The sequence below is a fragment of the Ascaphus truei genome, chromosome 5, assembly GCF_040206685.1.
Source record: "Ascaphus truei isolate aAscTru1 chromosome 5, aAscTru1.hap1, whole genome shotgun sequence".
NCBI lineage: Eukaryota > Metazoa > Chordata > Amphibia > Anura > Ascaphidae > Ascaphus > Ascaphus truei.
In genome coordinates this window covers 301,420,985-301,437,721 of record NC_134487.1, presented here as the reverse complement: position 1 = coordinate 301,437,721, position 16,737 = coordinate 301,420,985, and the positions used below count along the sequence as shown (strand labels likewise).

The 16,737-nt window shown below is 46.8% G+C and overlaps 1 protein-coding gene across 2 annotated transcripts; it reads right to left on the bottom strand.

Moving 5' to 3' along the window:
• Nucleotides 1-394: 394 nt before the first annotated feature.
• Nucleotides 395-10,074, bottom strand: KCNJ8 (potassium inwardly rectifying channel subfamily J member 8). 2 transcript variants are annotated; one of them, XM_075602930.1, is made up of 3 exons: nucleotides 9,445-10,074; nucleotides 6,525-6,978; nucleotides 395-3,113 (listed from the first exon to the last, which is right to left on the bottom strand). In XM_075602930.1, exons 2-3 carry the CDS (start codon nucleotides 6,878-6,880, stop codon nucleotides 2,216-2,218), a joined length of 1,254 nt encoding a protein of 417 aa, XP_075459045.1. In that variant the 5' UTR covers nucleotides 6,881-6,978; nucleotides 9,445-10,074; the 3' UTR covers nucleotides 395-2,215. The 2 variants fall into 2 exon arrangements, with proteins under 2 accessions (XP_075459045.1, XP_075459046.1); XM_075602931.1 differs by lacking the exon at nucleotides 9,445-10,074 and adding an exon at nucleotides 8,041-8,788.
• Between the last annotated feature and the right edge of the window lie 6,663 nt (nucleotides 10,075-16,737).

Genomic DNA, 16,737 nt, shown 5'->3' with positions numbered 1-16,737 from the left:
AGATGTTTGTTCTTGGAAATTGTACGACCTGTGTTGTGTACACTGCAACATTATCTAAAACAAATATATACCGTATGTTATTATTAACAGCTGGGATTTCACCTTTATATATGTTATGAGTGTGGTGGACACATAGTTGTTGGTTATAGTGCAGTGTGCTAGATTGTCACAGATGCTCTAAGATTTCCTTATAAGGTAATTGAGCAGGAATTCCTGCTCTTCATACTGCAGAAGCAGCACTTTGCGAAGACCACAGTTAAGTATAGTTTGGATGGCTGTGTTTATACGCCCTAATATTTTGTTGAAACCGATGTCAAACAAAAATCTGCTTATTTGCATGCAGATATTAAGTGATTTGACAAAACTGTAATTTCCATGACAAATTGTATTGTAATTTATAAGATTTCAAAAGAAATATTTATTTCACATTTTCCAAAACCTGTGAAATATTTCAAGAAAATAATCATTTCAATACATTGCAAAATGAATACACACGGAAGAAATACACATCTGTCAGAAATTAATACAAAAACATCCTGTAATATGGTAGTATTTAGGGACAAGACTGCATACTGTGACATAGAAATTAAAACAATTACAGCTTTAAACAGACTTAATGCTAAAGTTCATGAGGGAAAATATCAATTTCACTCTCAACAAACCCTTTTGGTAGCAGAAAATATCAAATGCAAATATCCATACTACATGGAATGGATTCATAATGATATGATCTAGTTTCAATATTTTATACAATATATTTTATGATGAATCTAATCCCACGGCACCACGTGTTTGGCAATGAAACAGAAAGATCCATATTGCTGAAATGCAAAGCTAATTTTCAAAGCGAATGCAAAGATGGGTTCTGTCAGCCGAAAATATGTCATGGATTATTTGTGCCTGGGGATGAAATTAACTAGTATATATTTGGACTAGGATCGCACATAATGAATGCTCACGGTGTATCATATAAGAGGCCTACATGGCCGGCCTGTATTTAGGCCCAGATAAGGGGTGGCATATTTCAGGGGGGGGTGACACATTTCGGAGGGGCGGGTGCTGCAGTTACAAAGGCCCCTCTCTCTTCCCCACAACAATTAAACTCATTGCCAGGGGAGAGCGCCGGGCCTCTGTAAAGGTCTCTTACCTCCTCCTGCAGTGCTACGGCGTTTAATGATGCTGCAACGTCATATAGTGATTCGTTGCTATGACAACATGATATCACATGGCGTGCCGTTGTCATAGGAACGCGTTGTCACATGATGTCGGGACGCTGCAAGAGGAGGAGGTCAGGGCGGCGAAAGGGTAAGAGCCGATGGGCGAGAAAATTCTAAAACCGGCCCTGCTATAAGGTTTCTATTAAATGCAAAACACCATTCAATCCAACGAAGGGCCCGCCATATACATGTAAAACAAATATATAATCGCTGCGCTTCTCCGTGTAAGGAGCATGCAGCTGGCGAAGAGATAGGCCATACAAATGTGAAAAACAGACAGTGAATCCCTGCGCTTCTCCCTAAATATATATATATATATATATCCCCATTTATTGCTATGCCAAAGGGAGAAGCGCAGGGATTCACTTTCTGTTTTTCCCACCATATACATGAACTGACAAACATCGTTTGCTACCATTGTACATTTCCAGGCTAATATCGTATCTTAGAAATGCTTTGCGCGTAAGTATCTTTCATATGGCTCATGTTAAGAAACTAAACAAGTTCCATGCATTTGAAAATAAGAACATTATTGCAATCTTTAATAATATTAATGTCTTTGCTGATGTCGCCTCTTATTTTACAGTTGTATGCTCTATAATAGAGAGCTTCTTATTATACGGCAGTATCCCAAATATACCCTGTATCTGCTTGTATTGGTTTTGTTTTTTAGGAGTGTAAAAATGGTTGCTGATTTGATCTCGTCGGAGGTAAATAAATACATTTCAAATTCATTTTAGAAAAAGATTTCAAAAACAAAGTAAAGAAAAGTGAACTGCACCTTTAAATATGTACAAAGACGGGAACATGTTAACCGATTTAATGCCTTGAGATTCACGGGGTTAAATATCGCTATCTAAGGTGCCCTAGATGCTGCCAAGGGCTAGCGATTTGTAATTCCTATTTAACCCAAGATTTGCTCTTTATTCAATGCAATAAATATTTCGAGTCCAGTATCACAGTTGTTAAGATTGATCATTGTCTTTGTGGGGCTTTTATCATGTTTCGGTTGCCCCCTGCTCTTCTGGTGTAATAAACTGTACTTTGGGCGCAATGAGACCCGAGTTATTTCTTCGCATCGAGTTGTTTCTTCGCATTGAGTTGTTCCTTCTCATGGAATTCCGTTTCCTCAGTGAGTTCTGATGAGACAGTTCACTTTTCTGAAGCGTTTGGATTAGAATAGATGGTTTTTCGTCCAACTCTCTGGCACTGCAACGGGGAGCTGCCACTTTAACGGTGTTTCCAAACTTGGAATAATCAACTGAATAAACCCCTTCTTCTTCAGTTACAATAGATACAAACCGATGTCCCCATTGGATTTCTTCAGTGACGTAGGAGGTTCTGGCTTGAGTTGTTATACCTGTGGTTTCCACAACTCCTTCAAGTATGACTATAACTTCCAGATCTTGAGTGGACAAGTCAGAGGCAGAAATCTCATAGAGCGGGCTACGCTTGTCTATCACGTGGCAAATAATCAAAGGAGCCACAAGGAAAATATTGTTGCTCTCGATTGAATTCTCAATTGGGATGTCTATTTGGTGAATGGGAACGACTTCCCCTTCAGCAGTGACAGTCTTCCGTACAACCTGGATCCTCACAGAGGCGCTGATAATCATGCTTTTCCTCAGGTCTCCAACCCGGAGCATGAAGCATAGTTTGCCGTTACGCACGGCTATGACGGCATATCGGCTGAAGATCAAGGTCTCTGCCCTTCTGTGCGACTGGGCTGTTTTCATAAAAATGCAACCCAGCATGACCGCATTAATGATTAAGCCCACAATGTTTTGCATAATCAAGAGGGAGATTGCCAATGGGCACTCTTCCGTCATCATTCTCCCTCCAAAACCAATGGTTACTTGGACCTCAATGGAGAAAAGAAAGGCAGAAGTGAAAGACCTGTTAAAAACAAACAAGTAATTAATACACTGGGTGAAATACATGAAGGTAATAACAGTAAGATCCCAACTCATCTAGCGCCCTCCTGAAAGATATTCCCATTAACAAAATACCTTGTTCCCTAAATTATGTTAACCTTATTTTATGAGATTTATATTTTTAGTTGGAGTTAGGGGTGTAGCTATAGCCAGGGCAAAGTTGGGGGGCCCGCTCTCCCCCCCTGTCGGTTGCCCATCTGTCTCTCTTCAGATAGAGACAGGCTTGGGTGGGTTGGAGGGGATCAGAGGATGATGCCGGTTGAGGAGAGAGGGTCGGGGGAGGGAGGAGAGAGAGGGTGGGGGGGAGGGAGGAGAGAGGGTGAGGGAGGGAGGAGAGAGAGGATGGGGAAGAGAGAGAGTGGGGATGGGGGGAAGGGAGGAGAAAGATAGAGGATGGGGGGAAGGAGGGAGAGAGAAGGGGGAGAGGGAAGAGAGAGGAGGTGAGAAGGAAGAGTGAGGAGGGGGAGTGGGAGGAGAGAGGATGGAGGGAGTGGGAGGAGAGAGGATGGGGGAGAGGGAGGAGAGAGGATGGGGGGGTGAGGGAGGAGAGTATATGGGGGAGAGGATTGGGCGGAGAGGGAGGATAGAGAATGGGGGGGAGAGAGTGAGGCTGGGGGGAGAGAGTGAGGATGGGGGGAGGGAGAGAGTGGAGATGGGGGAGGGAGAGAGTGAGGATGAGGGGGACATAGACAGAGGATGGGGGAGATGGAGGAAAGCAAAAAAAAGGGGGGGGGCACATTTGTCCCAGTTTTTTACATTTGAAAATCTGGTCACCCTAAGGAGGGGGAGATCTGATGATGATGACGTGGGGGGAGTGCTGATGATGAGAGGGAGAGAGCTGATGATGATGATGATGATGATGATGATGATGATGATGATGATGATGATGATGATGATGATGATGATGATGATGATGATGGTGAGATAGTTGATGATGAGGAGGGGGGGAGAGTTGAGGAGGGGGAAAGAGCTGATGATGAGGGGGGAGATGAGGAGGAGAAATCATGATGAGGGGGGAAGAGATGAAGAGGGGGGAGATGAGGAGGAGAGATGATGAGTAGGAGGAAGAGGGGGAGAGATGATGGGGAGGGGGAGAGATGAAGATGATGATCAGGGGTGATGACGAGGAGGGATGGGGAGAGATGATGAGGGGGAGAGATGATGTTGTGGAGGGGGAGAGATGGTGATGATGAGGAATGATGATGAGGAGGGATGGGGAGAGATGAGGAGGGATAATGAGATAAAGAATCAGGGAGAGGATGGGGGAGGGAGAAAAAATTGCAGTCAGTATTAATATTAATGGGGCCCTGAAATTATTTTTGCCCGGGGACCCGTGAATATCTAGCTACGCCACTGGTTGGAGTCAACACAAAGTTTCCATGAAATCTTGTACTACTGTAAACGGTGCAATATTCTAAGCAAACTGGTTGTTCTAACTGAGAGTTACATCTCCCAACCGAAATAGTTGGGAGGAGGAACAACATTTAAGGTCCCATATGGACCTTTCATCGGGTGAAAAATCCATATGGGACCTGCAACGTGTTCCTCCTCTGTTCTTGGCTGTCACAATATATGAAGAATTGCATTGTGAACTTGTGAGTAGAGACGTACGTTGTACCTCTGTCCTAGAGGAGACCTGCACTTTGAAGAATGTGCTTGGCTATGTTGTGTTGTTGCACAAGCAGGATTCTCCTCGTCTGAAACGGTTCCCCCGCATTTTAGATACTGGGTTGACATCTACAGTTAGCAGACAAATTCAAATGTCCAGGCCCAGTCTTGGTACCAAATGTTAAAGTAAAACCATCAGATTTTCCCAGCAAGAAACTATGAATAATATGTTTCCTCTTATATTTGACACAATCAGCAAAAATGGCATTGTGCATCAAAGCAAAATGCCATTGCACTGATAAAATGAAGGATGAGAGGGAGTTTTTTCCTTTATGTAATGAGATAGAGGCTCACTTAGCCTCATGGGGAGAATTTGAGGGTTTGGAATCCCATGCACTATTTACATCTATCACGACCTCCCATGCTATCCCACGGTAGTGCAAAGACTGCACAGTCAAAGACTGATTGAGCCACCTGTGCTGAAGCAGGGACTGATTGAGCCACCTGTGCTGAAGCTGGGATATCCTGAAAACCTTACCTATTGGGGGGTCTTGAGGACTGGAGTTGATCACCACTGGGCTAATACAGTTGTGTGTTTCACAGTTATAAATATTTTATAGGCAATAAGTGCAACAATACAGACATTACGAATAGAGAATAGTACCATGCTAGCCAGACATAACCAACAGAGAATGGTACTGTGTTAGCCAGACATTACGAATAGAGAAAAGTACCATGCTAGCCAGACATTACCAATAGAGAATGGCACCGTGTTAGCCAGACATTACCAATAGAGAATGGTACCGTGTTAGCCAGACATTACCAATAGAGAATGGCACCGTGTTAGCCAGACATTACCAATAGAGAATGGTACCGTGTTAGCCAGACATAAACAATAGAGAATGGTACCGTGTTAGCCAGACATTACCAATAGAGAATGGTACTGTGTTAGCCAGACATTACCAATAGAGAATGGTACCGTGTTAGCCAGACATTACCAATAGAGAATGGTACCGTGTTAGCCAGACATTACCAATAGAGAATGGTACCGTGTTAGCCAGACATTACCAATAGAGAATGGCACCGTGTTAGCCAGACATTACCAATAGAGAATGGTACTGTGTTAGCCCGCAGAATAGGCCATGAACAGCAAGGAAGAAGTGATACCTTTAATACTTCACTCGTTGTCATAAAGAATGCAGCTTTCAGGACCACAAAGGTCCATTCTTCATGCAGATGTTACCTGAGCAAAGGGCCATTGTGAACCTGAAAGCATGCGCTCTTTTTAACAACAAGTTAGCTATGAAAGATACTTCTGCCTTACGTTTTTATGTCTAATACAGGTAATAGTTACACATATTCATCAAAATGTCTCATTTTTCTTTGTAACATTTGTAACATCCATCTCATTTCATGTAATGTTATTTGATATTTGCATTGGCGGCGGCGGCCTTACCTGCACGCTCCTCACACACCAGCTTCCTCAAATAAGACAAGAAGTGTCAAAATAATTGTACGTTTTTGGTGGGTTAAGCAGTGAAACGGCACTTATTGGATGCTACATCCAAATATGATCATTACTCCAAGTTCATTTAAGGATTTTATAGCCATCAGTTTTGGTTGTTTATTTTAATAAAGTTATAAATAACTTGACCTAAATATAACAACACTGTAATAAAAATGAATATTAGCCTAAAGTCTTCCAGATGTTTCCAACTAGATGCCATTTTACAAAGTGTTCCTCCCTTCCTCCCTCTTAACTTACTTTACATTGGTCACACATGGCTCCAGGTATTTTACATTGTTCCTGATCATGTCCATGTCTCCATGGGCAAAGGCCACAAGCCACCACATCATGGCGAAGAGCAGCCAACTGCACAGAAAGGACATGGTGAAGATGACCAGTGTATGACGCCACTTCAGGTCCACCAGAGTGGTGAACACGTCCTGCAGAAAGCGTCCTTGCTCCCGAATGTTTTTATGGGCAACATTGCATGCTCCACTCTTGGCAACAAAACGGGCTTTGCGTGTACGGTCACAGACCCGTGGTTTACGTAGATTCTCAGCTGCAATTCTTGCTAAGACATATTCCTCTGGAATAATGCTCTTCCGGGCTAGCATTCTGCTGCTATCATGCTCTTCTTCCGAGCAAGAGATTGATGATTATATATCGTAGCTCAAGGGATCCATTCCCACCTGCTATCTTCTGAAGGAGTAATCTAAAGCAAAAAAAGGTGAGACAAGGGTCTTTATTTTTATACATGCATCAATGCAGACAACTTCCATACCTGTAGGTTAGAATATATTTGAATGGGCCAAACACGTGGTCTTCTTAGTATAAATATATAATATAGTATATTTATCTTCTGAAACATCATGGGTCTTTTCTGTAACATTGGTCAATTACAAAATATCACTGGCTACAACAGCGTTTCTCCAATACGTCTACTAAAACTTTGAACTAAGTAATAAGAAAAAAATAGGCAAATACACTTTTAAATGGAAAAGAAAAACAAAACTCCACTAAACACCTATTTTCTGCTCTATAACCCAACATACTGTATATTTGAAAATAAATAATAATGTATTTTAATATCCCACATTGTCCCACCACTGAGATGACATTCTAGCAGCTCATTTCCGGAGCACTTGTCTACGTGTTAGCCTCTAACGTGGTGAATAGACTATGGAACAATGCTTTTATAATTCAGATTTCATTGGAGAACCTGAGGAAGAGTGATCCATGAACAAACATTAACCCTCGGAGTAACCAAAGAAGTAGCCACTCCATCATGGGGTCAGGCACTCTACTCATGTTTAGTGGCTACACCATGCCCAATGAGTGCTTGTTTTTCAGGTTATCTGTATAGGGGAAAGACCAGGGCAACAATTAAACTCAGCAATGTACAGTATTGTGGTATAAACTCTGTTTGATTCCCTGGAGAGAAAAAAGATCTTTTTTTTTTCTGTCTAAAAAAAAAGTCATGTTTTGTTCACGTGAATCTTTTTCTTACTGTAAATATTGATTTCGGAGTTTTCAAACTGTTCTGGCCATGAAATAATGTACCTTCCCAGGACCCTCGTGCAGGACTATCAGTATATTTGCAAGTTCATAAATAATATTTTTAGTACTTTGTGTTATTTGCAGGAATGCTACAGAACCAAGCTATTTTAAGAAACATTCAATGATTAAGTATATTCTTTTTCCTCGTACAGACAAGGAGAGCAGGGTTTATCAAGACGTTACCATTTGTGCAATGCATTACAGCCCAATCTCTCACCTTACATCGCAGTCTTCCAGAAGTTTCGCAAGGAAATGAGCACGTGTATGAATGTTGGCATTATTAAGCAACATTATGTCTTTAACTCAGTCTATTGAATAAGATGCTGGGTTTCCAAAGCTGCTTTGATAGCAGCTGCAGTTCCCATTCATTGCTAGGCAGAGGCGCCATACTGCAATGCTGGCCCAGTGAGGTAAAGGGTGTGAAAGTCAAGGACGTTTCTCTAACAAAACTCTGAAATTACGCTCAATGGTTTCAAAACATATTAAACTTCGGGAATTTTTAGCAGATTGTGTTTTCTCACAATTCTCTATTATTGTCCTTGTTTTTTCAATGTTGACCCTTTTACTGCCTGAGGGTTCAGAACACACTCAGCGTTTGGGTCTGTCCAACTTTTGAGGTTGAAAATAGAGGCAGTAAAGAAGCCAGTGCAATTATCTATTAAAGAGACGGACGCTGAAACTTGTGTCATTTTCTACAGCGCTGATTTTCATTTTGTACTGCGCTGTGACGTATGTTGGGGCCTTATAAATAAATAACAATAGCGCCTGTAGCGGCAAAGAGTCCATCAATACAGGATTTTCTGTGATGAGTCATTAACCGCTGGAGAGTCACAGACCAATGTTCTTCATAGCCATAAGGACCCTCTGGAACTGAAGGGGCTATTATTATTATCAGCTGATGTACAGGAGCAGTAGGGTTGGGCTGAAAGAGGGTAAATGGCATACAACTGATTACCAATATTCCATGTAGTGATACAAAGGTAAGGAGGTAAGGTTCACACAGAAGCTCCTCCCCAATCTGCCACCATACCAGAGGGTTCTGCAGCAAAAGGCTTCAGCACTGAGTGTGTGAATAGTTCACTGACTCAGGGCTGCTGCTCACTGCCTAATGAGAGGCTAATGAGAGGCTAATGAGAGGCTGCCTGCTGAGCAGACAGTTCAGATAGAGACAGCTTGACAAGCTTTGAAGAGCTGGATCCAGCACGTGCTTTCAGAGTTACAGTTCTGTATCCTGTGTCTGTTATGTATCACAGCCCCCAATTCATACAAACACATCAAAATCAATATTTCCAGTTAACAACATAATAATCCATTAACAATACACATTGTATTTGCTTTTCTATTCAGCTAATTAGTTTAAGAAATGCATTAGCAGCAAACAGCCTTTCCTTTGCCAGGCTTTTGGCTGTGTTTTGTGAACTGAAACTAGTAACTATTTAAGGTAACTCTTCCCTGTAATACTGGAGGAATTCCAGTGTTAACCGGAATATTATGAAATATCACTATCTTTATACTACATACTACCCCAAATGTACCAACACTAAGCATGAACGCAAAGCAGGAACCATGGCTCGCCCTGCTGATATGCACCCACAGTCTGGGAAAGGAATGGGATACTCACTGCAGTGCCACATTGTAACGGAGATGCTGTGACTTTACTTCCAGAGGTGACTTCACAAGACAATCAGAAAGCTCCACGAGGTTCTGATGGAGAAAGTGTGAGTCGTTCTTTGGGAGAGGGTCCCAGATTCAACTGACATCAGCAGAGGGCACAGGAGGGGGGTTCAGATCTCCATACCCTGGGAATGCTCAATCCCTGCAGCCAGATATCTTCTGCTCTGGCCCCTTGCAGACTGCGCCTGTCACTGTCCTGCTGAGGTTTCCTTTCCAGCCACCTTCACCCTGTTTTCCAGGCTCACAGTTTGGGGAAGTTACTCCGGGAGACTTTTCCTTCAGCCCAAACATCTACTGACGTAAAGGGGAGGATTGTCTGTGACTTTTATCTCTGCTGCTGCACAAGACCAGAGAGATTACTGAGATGTCCCAGGAAGAGACTGGCTGTTCTCACTGCAAGAAGTGACCGAGTCCCAGGCAACACACAACTTTGTGCCCTGTGATAAAGAGACCTCATGTGCCAGGGGAGTGAGATCTTTTCATTGCAATGCAGTGTGCCGTGTGCTGAGCTGGGTACAATCAGATTGGGAAGGTTACCAGGTTGCAGACGTTCACTGGCACATTAAACAAAAGATTTATCTGATCATTCCTTAATTGAATGTTGACAATTTGGCAATGTTTTTTGCCCAATGAGAATTTAAAGTCTCCCCCTTCCCCCCCTCCAGCAATAATTGCATTTTTAGTTATAAGAAAAGCAATCTGCTGCCTAACTTGGATCAACACTGGATTTAATTAAAAATAAAAATAATGTAACAACAAATAAACACGCTTCTAGGTTGGTTCTATATTGCTGTTTTGAAGACATTATTAATGCAGAATGAAATAAAGTTGGATACATTTTTTTGTAATTGTATCAAAATACTGTACATTTTTAATTCCATTTTTAGATTGTTGATGCAGGTGCTTCTTGCTGGCAATGCTGGGGGCTAGTTTAATTAATGGTAGCGTGTGTACCTGGAATATACTGTATGAGGTCTTCCCTTTACAGCCGCAATCACAAGACTGGAACTTGGGGGGTCTCCAGGGCTATTTTTATTGCTGGGGACCCCAGTCCCTGGGATACGTATCGTTGTAGGTACCTGCATATCAGTCCCCTAAAGGGGAAACATGGCGATTGAAATCTTTAGATCAATAGGAAGCCGACATGTCATTTTTGTGTGGCTTCCTATTGGATGGCCATTTAAAACCCAGTGCAGCACCAGGAAGTGGCACCAGGGGTCCCCAGAGCTGGGGGGGAGGGAAGGGGAAAGGGAATGGAAGGGTAGAGGGAAGAGGGGAGGGAGGGGGGGCTTGGTAGGGGGAATTGCTGCTTCCAAGTTTCTATTATTTTTTTGCAGAAGAAATATCATTAAAGCTGGGGAGCTCAGGTCACACCCACTAACTAAAGACTTTTCCTGGACCCCCGATAGTTGAGCAGGGGGATGGAGTAGTTGCTAAGCCGTTGAGCAGGGGAGCAGGGGCGCAGGGGGTGGGGAGACGGGGGGCGGGGAGTACACACAGGTTGTTGGGGGGGGGGGAGCACACACAGGTTGTTGAGCGGGGAGGGAGCAAACACAGGTTGTTGAGCTTGGGGGGAGCACACACAGGTTGTTGAGCAGGGGGGCAGGGAGTACACACAGGGTGTTGGGCGGGGGGAGCACACACAGGTTGTTGAGCATGGGGGGAGCACACACAGGTTGTTGAGCAGGGGGGGCAGGGAGTACACACAGGTTGTTGGGCGGGGGGGGGGAGCACACACAGGTTGTTGAGCATGGGGGAGCACACACAGATTGTTGAGCGGGGGGGAGCACCCACAGATTGTTGAGCAGGAGTAAGGGGAGCACACACAGATTGTTGAGCAGGGGGGGTGGGGTGGAAGAGCCTGTTTGTACCTGTGGACCCTGCAGAGGCCAACTTCCGAGGTCGCTCTGCCGGGCCAACATCTGCTGTAATTCTTGGTACCGTTGTGCTGGCTCTCACCACCTGTCCATGGTCCTCACCACCTGTCCATTGCCCTCACCACCTGTCCATGGCCCTCACCACCTGTCCATGGCCCTTTCCACCTGTCCATGGCCATCACCACCTGTCCATGGCCCTCACCACCTGTCCATGGCCCTCACCACTTGTCCATGGCTCTCACCACCTGTCCATGGCCCTTACCACCTGTCCATGGCTCTCACCACCTGTCCATGGCCCTCACCACCCATCCTGGGCCCTCACCACCCATCCATGGCCCTCACCACCCGTCCATGGCCCTCACCACCCGTCCATGGCCCTCACCACCTGCCCATGGCCCTCACCACCTGTCCATGGCTCTCACCACCTGTCCATGGCTCTCACCACCTGTCCATGGCCCTCACCACCCATCCATGGCCCTCACCACCCATCCATGGCCCTCACCACCCGTCCATGGCCCTCACTACCCGTCCATGGCCCTCACCACCTGTCCATGGCCCTCACCACCTGTCCATGGCTCTCACCACGCGTCCATGGCTCTCACCACCTGTCCATGGCCCTCACCACCTGTCCACGGCCCTGCTCACTGTCACCTCTCCTTGTGACATTGGGCAAATAACATTTTCTCTTTGTAAATCAGGCACCAAAATGAGATGGAACTCTGTGGGATGGAAACTCGTGCCTGTAAAAGGTTTGTATGCACGTTCAACGCTACATAAGAATATTACTGAATAACAATGTTTTCCTTTTCTTCTATGCAATGTTTTTTTTTTACCACTTATCCCTGTATTGTGTCTGGTGTGTTTTATATAATATATAATAATGTTTGTTAACTAATTACCACTGCTTTTCCTAATCTTTGGTTTTTATTGTTGACTATTCAGTAGATCACCAGAAAATGGTGTTTACCAAAGAATTTGGAGATTGTGTTTCAGTTACCTTTGTGACTGTTTATTTGGTAAATGTTTTATGCCTAATGGGAATGTAAAGTTATATATATATACATATATATATATATATATATATATATACATATATATATACACACATATATATATACACACATATATATATATACTAGCTGAGAGACCCGGCGTTGCCCGGGATGTAATGTTCCCGTTCCTCTCTCTCCTCCCCCCTCTCTCTGTTTGTCCCCCATTCACATCAATCCAGTCCCCCCCCTCCCTCCCTCCTTTACAGCTTCATGTAGCGTGTGTGCGTCAGTCACTGTGTGTTTGCTCGCGCGTCAGTGAGTCTGAGGCAGAAACACAAACACACACAGACTGACTGACGCACACACAGTCAGTGTGTGCCTCAGTCAGTGTGTGCGTGCGTCAGTTAGGCTTTGTGTGCGCGTCAGTCAGTGTGTGCGTGCGTGCGTCAAAGGGAGGGGGGGGGCGTCAAAGGGAGGGGGGGGGGCGTCAAAGGGAGGGGGGGGGGGCGTCAAAGGGAGGGGGGGGGGCGTCAAAGGGAGGGGGGGGGGGCGTCAAAGGGAGGGGGGGGGGCGTCAAAGGGAGGGGGGGGGGCGTCAAAGGGAGGGGGGGGGCGCCTCAAAGGCATGGATTCCTCCCCCTGCATTTCCTGCAGTGGACAGGAGGGGGGGGGCAGTGGACAGGAGGGGGGGGGGCAGTGGACAGGAGGGGGGGGGCAGTGGACAGGAGGGAGGGGGCAGTGGACAGGAGGGAGGGGGCAGTGGACAGGAGGGGGGGCAGTGGACAGGAGGGGGGGGGGCAGTGGACAGGAGGGGGGGGGCAGTGGACAGGAGGGGGGGGGGCAGTGGACAGGAGGGGGGGGGGGCAGTGGACAGGAGGGGGGGGGCAGTGGACAGGAGGGGGGGGGCAGTGGACAGGAGGGGGGGGGGCAGTGGACAGGAGGGGGGGGGGGCAGTGGACAGGAGGGGGGGGGCAGTGGACAGGAGGGGGGGGGCAGTGGACAGGAGGGGGGGGGCAGTGGACAGGAGGGGGGGGGGCAGTGGACAGGAGGGGGGGGGGGCAGTGGACAGGAGGGGGGGGGGCAGTGGACAGGAGGGGGGGGGGGCAGTGGACAGGAGGGGGGGGGCAGTGGACAGGAGGGGGGGGGCAGTGGACAGGAGGGGGGGGGCAGTGGACAGGAGGGGGGGGCAGTGGACAGGAGGGGGGGGGCAGTGGACAGGAGGGGGGGGGCAGTGGACAGGAGGGGGGGGGCAGTGGACAGGAGGGAGGGGGCAGTGGACAGGAGGGGGGGGCAGTGGACAGGAGGGGGGGGGCAGTGGACAGGAGGGGGGGGGGCAGTGGACAGGAGGGGGGGGCAGTGGACAGGAGGGGGGGGCAGTGGACAGGAGGGGGGGCAGTGGACAGGAGGGGGGACAGGAGGGGGGACGCAGTGGACAGGAGGGGGGACGCAGTGGACAGGAGGGGGGACGCAGTGGACAGGAGGGGGGGGCAGTGGACAGGAGGGGGGGGCAGTGGACAGGAGGGGGGGGCAGTGGACAGGAGGGGGGGGCAGTGGACAGGAGGGGGGGGGCAGTGGATAGGAGGGGGGGGCAGTGGACAGTGACACACACACACACACACACACACACACACACACACACACACACACACACACACACACACACACACACACACACCTCAGTTGATGCGCCCTTTTTCAGTTCCGTTTGGCGCCGGAGGTGGGGAGCGACACCTACCTGTACTTCCGGGCGCCGCCACCGTCTGACTCGGCGCCGCGAGGGAGGAAGGGGGTCCGCCATCTTACGCGCCGCGTGGCAGCTGCGGGAAGCGAGGTGATTTGGAGCGGGGAGGGGGGAGAGGTGATTTGGAGCGGGGAGGGGGGAGAGGTGATTGGGAGCGGGGAGGGGTGATTTGGAGCGGGGAGAGGTGATTTGGAGCGGGGAGAGGTGATTTGGAGCGGGGAGAGGTGATGCCGCTGGGGAGGGGGAAGAGGTGATGCCGCTGGGGAGGAGGAAGAGGTGATGCCGCTGGGGAGGGGGAAGAGGTGATGCCGCTGGGGAGGGGGAAGAGGTGATGCCGCTGGGGAGGGGGAAGAGGTGATGCCGCTGGGGAGGGGGAAGAGGTGATGCCGCTGGGGAGGGGGAAGAGGTGATGCCGCTGGGGAGGGGGAAGAGGTGATGCCGCTGGGGAGGGGGAAAAGGTGATTTGGAGAGGGGAGAGAGGTGTGTGTGTGTGTGTGTGTGTGTGTGTGTGTGTGTGTGTGTGTGTGTGTGTGTGTGTGTGTGTGTGTGTTTTTTTTTTTATTTTTTTGGACCTTTGGCCCGTCACTCCGCCTCAGGCCAATGAGAGGTGTGGGGGGCGGGCCAAGGGAGTGGTGTGAGTGTGTGAGGCCAATGAGAGGTGTGCGGGGGCGGGCGGGCCAAGGGACCAATGAGATTGCCGCTAGGGACACCGGACATCCAGCAGGCAGGCATGCATGCAGGCAGGCAGGCAAACAAACATACAGTGCTTTCACTAATATAGTATAAGATATATATATATATATATATATATATATATATATATTACAATTAGTCCGGAAATAATTGGACACTGATACAAGTTTTGTTATTTCGGCTGTGTACCAAAATAAATTCAAGTTACAGTTAATTAATGAATATGGGCTTGAAGTGCAGTCTATCAGCTTTAATTTGAGGGTACTCACATCCAAATTGGAGAAAGGGTTTAGGAATTAAATCTCTTTAATATGTAGCCCCCTCTTTATCAAGGGACCAAAAGTAATTGGACAATTGACTCAAAAGCTGTTTCATGGACAGGTGTGGGCAATTCCTTTGTTATTTCATCATCAATTAAGCAGGTAAAAGGTCTGGAGTTGATTCCATGTGTGGCATTTGCATTTGGAAGCTGTTGCTGTGAACCCACAACATGTGGTCAAAGGAGCTCTCAATGCAAGTGAAACAGGGCATCCTAAGGCTGCAAAAAAAAAAGAAAATCCATCAGAGAGATAGCAGAAACATTAGGAGTGGCCAAATCAATTGTTTGGTACATTCTGAGAAAAAAGAACGCACTGGTGAGCTCTGCAACACAACAAGGTCTGGACGTCCACGGAAGACAACAGTGGTGGATGATCGTAGGATCCTTTCCATGGTAAAGAGAAACCCCTTCACAACATCCAACCAAGTGAAGAACACTCTCCAGGAGGTAGGCATATCATTATCCAAGTCTACCATAAAGAGAAGACTTCACAAGAGCAAATACAGAGGGTTCACCACAAGGTGCAAACCATTCATAAGCCTCAAGAATAGAAAGGCCAGATTAGACTTTGCCAAACAATATCTAAAAAAGCCAGCCCAGTTCTGGAACAGCATTCTTTGGACAGATGAAACTAAGATCAACTTGTACCAGAATGATGGGAAGAAAAAGTATGGAGAAGACTTGGAACGGCTCATGATCCGAAGCATACCACATCATCTGTAAAACACGTTGGAGGCAGTGTGATGGCATGGGCATGCATGGCTTACAATGCCACTGGGTCACTAGTGTTTATTGATGATGTGACAGAAGACAGAAGCAGCCGGATGAATTCTGAAGTGTATAGGGATATATTGTCTGCTCAGATTCAGCCAAATTCGGCGAAGTTGATGGGACAGCGCTTCACTTTACAGATGGACAATGACCCAAAACATACTGCGAAAGCAACCCAGGAGTTTTTTAAGGCAAAGAAGTGGAATATTCTTCAATGGCCGAGTCAATCACCTGATCTCAACCCGAATGAGCATGCATTTCACTTGCTGAAGACAAAACTTAAGGCAGAAAGACCCACGAACAAACAACAACTGAAGATAGCTGCAGTAAAGGCCTGGCAAAGCATCACAAAGGAGGAAACCCAACGTTTGGTGATGTTCATGCATTCCAGACATCAAACAGTCATTGCCTGCAAAGGATTCTCGACAAAGTATTAAAAATGAACATTTTATTTATGATTGTGTTAATTTGTCCAATTACATTTGAGCCCCTGAAATAAGGGGACTGTGTATAAAAATGGTTGCAATTCCTAAATGTTTCATACAATATTTTTGTTCAACCCCTTGAATTAAAGCTGAAAGTCTGCACTTCTATTGCATCTTGGTTGTTTCATTTCAAATCCATTGTGGTGGCGTACAGAGCTAAAATTATGAAAATTGTGTCAGTGTCCAATTATTTCCGGACCTAACTGTATATGTAACCCCCCTCATAAAGGGTTACTAGCAGTGGTAGCAAAGACTAGGCCCGCCCTGGTTTGCTATGGGGATCCAGACATCAAGCAGGGGTATTTGAGGAGGAGAGATGATTCTGGAAGGTTAGGTTGCAGCAGGACATGAGGAGAGGATCCT